At 43.6% G+C, this 6566-nt stretch overlaps 1 protein-coding gene across 2 annotated transcripts in view; it reads right to left on the bottom strand.

Moving 5' to 3' along the window:
• Positions 1-6566, bottom strand: part of LOC137125018 (neuronal membrane glycoprotein M6-b-like) — a 31602-nt gene that overhangs the window by 3016 nt on the left and 22020 nt on the right. For both annotated transcript variants that reach the window (XM_067499888.1, XM_067499887.1), the window contains exons 2-6: positions 3268-3454; positions 2902-3061; positions 2447-2615; positions 494-567; positions 339-404 (exon numbers count right to left, since the gene is read on the bottom strand). In XM_067499888.1, coding sequence (XP_067355989.1) covers positions 339-404; positions 494-567; positions 2447-2615; positions 2902-3061; positions 3268-3454 — 656 coding nt within the window. The remainder of the gene's footprint in view (positions 1-338; positions 405-493; positions 568-2446; positions 2616-2901; positions 3062-3267; positions 3455-6566) is intronic.

The following is a 6566-nucleotide window of genomic DNA, read 5'->3' as shown; positions in this document are numbered from 1 at the left end:
TCAAACATTATGATCTCAAAAACAACTGCCTATGTTGTTCTGCACTCAAAAACATCACAGCACAGTGGACCCATCATATCATCTGGAGAAGTGTTTATTGTATTTTTAGTAGCTGTTTATCCCTGGACACAAAACACAAAGTGCACCTCCACAGCACGGAGTAACACTGACCCTCTGTCAGCTCACACACACACACACCACACAGGGTAGAATTTCAACCCATAGGGTGACGTACTGGCAAACGTGAGAGGCGGGGTTGCTATGACAACAGATAAGCACGCCATGGCAACGTGCATATTTTGAGCAGCACATTATCAGTGGGATCAGCAGAGGCTTACCAAGGCGATGACGGTGGCTCCAGCGCCGGCTAACGCAACGATGTAGAGGTGATAGGACAGGTAGAACTGTGAGATGAGGAAAGACATTGGTGAAGAAAAAAAAAACAAAACTATTTAAACAGGAATCAAAGCAGGAAAAGTCATGATCCTCTCACCTCGCTGGTGTTACAGATGTCTCCCAGAGTGGCTCCGCAAGCTTTTCCGGGTGTGGCGTTCCAGGGAATAATACCTGCAGGATCACAGAGATGAAAGGTCACAGCTTTCTCCACTAAGACAAGAAGCTTTTTGCTCCGTGGAGACTGTATGATGGAAGGCATTATGAATTAGGCTTAGATACAGATTAAAGGAAACAGGGCTGATCCCGTCCTACAGGAAAAATATAGGCCGTTACACTTTTAGAGTTTATTTAACTTCCTTTACCTGCTTTTTTTCTTTTAATATATTTCTCATTGAATAAATATTTTCATTTTAAATTTGACTCGGGGACAGAATCTCATGCAGAAAATACAAGAAAACGTGTCCTTGATACGTCAGCTGTGCAGCTCGAGAACAATGCTGACAATAATTTGAGCTCTGCCAGTGATTGGCGTTAATATTTCAAACCGTGCGGCACAGTGTGTCTGCCAGGGAAGCATATGTGATCCTCATCCGACTTTGTGAGCGGGCCAGCTGTCCTTAAAATGTGGGTCACAAACTGTACTTTAGGCCGTTGAACGGATTTACAACCACAGGAGTAAGTGTTACTCTGCCGCGATGCGATTTTCATCGAGATAATGAAAAGCTTTCAGTTATCTAAATATATTAGTGACTCCTTCAAAGGATATTTGGCTTCTTTTTATGATTTGCCATTGTGCAGGTAAGTCTGGTCTACATCTAGAAAGCACTGTGAGAAACACGGCGATCGCCTTTTATGTACAAAACTAAAAAGCTTTTCTTGCAGGCGCAAGCCAGGATGTTTGAACTCACTTGCCTTGATCAGAGGAATTTCCCTTAAACTGTGAAGACATGTAACACAGCAGGGGATCTGACCCTGTCTGCTTCAGCTGCAACTCAAAATGTGCCTGGGATGTCCAACACGTTGCTTTAAGAATTACTTTTTTCAATTTTATTTTGCAGTGAGTTTTAGATTTTACTCCTAATTCAAACAATAGCCTTTGTTTTGCAAGTGATTTTAAGAATAGCTTAATAACTTTCTATCCGGACACTGCCTTATTCACAGTATTCAGAGACCTAAAATATTCCACATTTTGTCACGTTACAACCACAAACATAAATGTACTTTATTGGGATTTTATGTGATAGACCAACACTAAGTGGTACATAATTGTGAAGTGAAAGGACAACGATAAATGCTTTTCAAAAGTTTTTTTTACAAGTAAATATCTGAAAAGTGTGGCCATACAAAACTGGGTATGAATACTAGGTATTGTGTGCTGCTTTAGTGGTTTGTTAGACAGTCACATCTGCCACAGACAAAGTTTGTCAAATCAGCGGTTTTCTTGCCAGCTTGTCTGATCCAGCTTGATTGACAACCCATATAGAAGGTAGTGCACTGGTTCATTCTCCTTCTACTCTTGGCCTCAGCAACAGCAGCTTGTGCAGTGGTACTGCAGTTGGTTTCCAGTTATTTTCTGTCTGGCCTGATGCCCTGCTTGTCTTATTTTGGCTCGCCTGCCTTTTTTCTTTTTTGATTTTAGTTATCTGGAAGATCAAACCCATTAATATTTAGGATTTTTAAATTCCAAATAAACTCACGTTAATTTGACCAATGAGGTTTAAATCTCTCTGCCGTGAGTCACAGGACAAAGAACCACAGCTCATGGAAGAACTTAAACCTGTCAGACATAAAGTTGTTACCTGAGCAGGTAACGGGCAAAATGTATGTGAGCTGAAATTAATTTGAAATGACAGAAGCAAAATGCTGAGTCTAAAAAAAAAAACAAAAAATATCACTCATGGATCAGATGTGTAGAAACGGAGCTGGAGCAGCAATAGGACAGGGTGGGCTTGATGACTACACTGATATAGTTCTGGTCCTGACTCACTGAAAGGCGAGTCACCAAAAATCATTCCACAGTAAAAATGAGTGCGTGTGTGTGGCTGCATACCGTACTGCCTGACGTCCACACAGATGGAGTCGGGCGAGGTGATGTTGGCATCAGGAGACTTCATGGCAGCACAGGAGTTCCACATGTTGAAGAAGAGAAAAACGGGGATCGCCGTGAAGCCGAAGATGGCGAGGAAAATCAGAGCGAGGATGTAGGTCAGGAACATGAACTGAGGGGAAAAATGAAGAGGAAGGGAAGATTCATATTTTGCCAGTGTGAAGTCTGACTTACATAAAAAATAAAATGGGTTAATATTATTCCTTAAAGACCACACTCCCATTTAGAGCTGTGTTTAAGCTAATGTTACTTTTAATTTTTGTCTATTTTAAGCCAAAACATAAATAACATAGACAGAAGCTTTAATTTGCAAACGTAACTGGGTCAATGGGTGCAATGATTTGTAGCAGGTGTTTGAGTTTGTGTGTGTGTGTGTGTGTGTGTGTGTGTTGTCATACGAAGGCAGTGATGCAGCGTCCGCAGACGGTGGTCTTAAAGTCACTCTGCAACTCCTTCTTGATGGCGCTAGTGGTGTAAAAGCCCTCAGCCAGCAGGATGATGGCATAGGCGAAGAAGAAGGAGGCGATGCCGTAGATGATGTACTGAAAGATCTGGATTCTGCACACAAAAGGGGGACAAGGTTAAAAACCACTGTTTTCTAATAATTGTCAGCTGTGAGGTACCTTGGTTTTATGTAAGAATTTTGGTGGATAATGTGGCTGGGTCCCCTTCACAGATCTAATAACAGCACAATCACGCTAGGGTTTAAACAGGAAGTAAAACAATAATGGTGCCAGAGCCCAGAATCCACACTGAGAACTTACACCATGGTGAGGGTGGCGTGGTCGCTGGTGACCCTGGAGAAGTGGTTCTCCAGCATGGTCAGGGTGCCGGTCAGAGCCACGTGGCCACAGCCGCAAAATAGTGCCACGCCTGAGAAGCAGAGGATGGTGGCCACCAGCGAGGCGTAGGGAACCCCGCCCAGACACTTGATGCAGCACTCGAAGCATCCTGCAAGGGAAGAAAGAGAGAAGAGGATTAAGTCACTGCTTCAAAATTTCCCCCCCTGGAGGTAAAAAAGATTTAAGAAACGGAACCATCTATGTGGGTCAAACTTTAAAGAACGCTAATGGCAAAAAAAAAAAAGCAAAGCAGTTGGATGTTGGATAAAGCAAAAAGTGAGCAGAGCTGCAACGTGAAAGCCTCCCAGAGTGACTCGATCGACCCTCGTGACGGCACTCAGCACTCGACGGCCTTTAGTCACTGCGGCTTGATTATTACTCATGTGCAGACACCTGCGTGGTTCAGGTTCATACTGTTGGGGTTGAATCAAGCATGAGTGCAGCCAGAGCATCATGCTCATCTCTCCAAGTCTACGGGAGAAGAGCAGCACTCCTTCCTGTCCGGCATGTCGAGTGTCTAATCATAGCATCGTTCACAGTTAGTGTGCGTTCACTTTGAGCTCAGCTGGTGAGTGCTGCATTATGCATGTAAGCCGTGCTACATGCTCAAAAAGTCAAAAGCCTGCCTGCACCTGTCGCTTTGTAGAGCTCCAAAATAAGGAGGAATTCTCAAAATGATACCCTGCAATGGAGCGTTTCTTTTTTTTTTTTTAGGACGATGATGATGTAAATTAGTTTTCCCTTCTTCCTGCTTGAGCTATGGGCTTGGGATGAGAAGGTACAGGGAATGCGGGGCATCATGCTCCCCTCACAGCCGAGAGGGTAGAAAGGAATAAAATATCACACATTGTATTGAGCAGAAGAGTTACACCTTATATAACACCTGTTAAAAATAGCTCCTCTTGCAAAGCTGGAAGTTACTCCTGACAAAATGCACTGTTTCATGTGTGCCACTTTGCTGTTTCCATGACAACTTGCTCCAATCGACAACTCGGAATGATCATTATTTTATGCTGAAATATCTGTTGAATCTAAATCTTCCGGTTTGTAAAGCCTTAAAAACAAAACTGACCCCATTTCGTGACTTTCAATTCATTCTAGTTTGAAACAATGTGTGCTGACAGCCTCACACACTTAGTACCAGTCATGGTGCTTTCATATATATGTATATATACACTGTGTATGGCAGGCGATCTGAGATTCACTCACACACCCGCACGAGTAGAAGCAAAGACCTGGAATCTTCTATCAGCATCCAACTCGATTGATAAACTGATGACATAAAGCAGTTAAACACACAACACAGATGAACATTTCAAACTCAACAAGAAAAAAGTTTTTTTTTTCTGATGAACTGGTTGAATTTACACTATTTCATAAAACTATTTTTAAAAAATTAACTAATTTAAGTTGTGATCTAAAAGTCGCCAGATCACAGAATCATGTGCGTGCGGCTCCTCTTTAATGCAGCACTAATGAGTTTAAAATCAGTCTTTTTACAAATGTCATTTATGTACAGTTTCACTCAGAGAACCGTTCTCTCCTGTGTCTCTGAACTCAGTGTGTGGGGGTCACATGCCTCCACATACTGAAAACCCTTCCGGTCCATATGTGAGTGAATGAGAAGCTCAAAGCACAAATCTAAGATGCCACTGCTCCCCTCCGACGACGACGAGAGCTGCTACTGATGAAGGCTCGTTGTTGCATAACGCGGCCGAGGCTCGTTGCATAATACATCCAAATCTTATTAATGTTAATGAAGGAAGCGGACTGATGGAGAGGTGGAGCTGATAAGGCCGCATGGTGCTAAAATCCTGAGCTGAGAAACGGGCCAGGCCTCAGGGGGGTCTTTGATGGACTCGCTGCTCTGCACTGACACTCCATCCTGCTACAAAAGGTCAGTCTCAACAGGTAATGTAGTGTGTTAGTCTTCCTGTCTTTTTTTTTTTTTATTTAGAAAGAATAAAACCAGCCGCTAGGATGTGGTAATCCAGCTTTTTCAAATGCAAATTAAGAAGCTTTAGGTTCGAGTGCTACTTAAAGTCTTTTCAAAGTCAAGAAAATGTTTGGCTCCTATGATTTCTGCTGTTAACTGTCTCTGCCTCTAGTTTTCATGCAGATTCATGGAAGATTTCACAGGTTCCTTTTAACGCCGCACGGGACCCTCCTCCGGTGCAGCTGTGGCTTCACGGGACCCTCATCCGGTCCAGCTGTGGATTCACGGGGCCCTCATCCGATCCGCCCGTGGCTATAACTGTTTGTCAGCCTCAGTTTTAAAGTGTGCTAATGCGAAACAGAGCGGCCAGAGTGGTCGACTCCAGCCAGTTCTAATGGAAATCAATGGCCTATTCATTATAGTAGAATCTAAGTGACACACCGAGCCCGGCCCATTGCTCTCATTTTATACCTCGCTGCAGCTTGCAGCCTCTGTCTCTGCCTTCACCCCGCTTGTCTTCCTCTCTCCCCTCTTTTTGAAATACTACTGCATGCTCACGCTTTACTTACAGTGAGCCAGCTGGACTTAATCGCTGAGACAATATGTTACGCTCCTGTTACGATGCTGAATCATTTATAATCTCAACAATCTAAGACCAAGGACAATGTGTGTCTTCGAAGGCAGCCCAACACCAGTATGTAAGAACAAAAAAGGAAAGATTGCTTGAAAGATTTGTTTGGTCCAGCAAAAGAACAACTAATCATTTGACAGAGAAGAGCTGCAATTAAGGATTAAAATCCCCCGCTGTGAAAGCTTGTTCTCCTTCCAAACGAGCTGCTGCAGGCCTGCAGGACAACACTAGAAAATGCTCCGCTGCTTAAATTAGGATTTCAATTTACAGCTGCAGGTGACAGTTAAGCAAAAGAATAATAATCTTTTGGGGTTTTTTTCCCCCTCAGACGAAGAGGGAAAGGCAGGATGAGAGAAGCGGAGGTGAATAGAGAGGAAGATAGAAGAGGTTGGAAAAAGGAAGATGAGAATGAGTGATGAAGGTGAAGAAAGAAACGGAGCGAGTGAAAGGAACAAGAGAGAATGAGAGAGGAAGTGTAAGCCAAAAGCAGTTTTTGGCCCCGGGGCCGGCAAATAGCAGTTGCCATGGCAACGTGTTAGCCACGACCCAGTTCAGCAGCAGCGTAGTCCTTTGCAACCGTTTTACTCTCCTCACACACGCGCTGATGCAGAATGATGTAACCTCAGCCCGAACCTAAAGACTGGTGGCGGCAGC

Source organism: Channa argus, chromosome 4 (assembly GCF_033026475.1).
Source record: "Channa argus isolate prfri chromosome 4, Channa argus male v1.0, whole genome shotgun sequence".
In the NCBI taxonomy this organism is placed as follows: Eukaryota; Metazoa; Chordata; class Actinopteri; order Anabantiformes; family Channidae; genus Channa; species Channa argus.
Note: the sequence above shows the minus strand (reverse complement) of the source record. Positions and strands in the feature narration are given on the sequence as shown.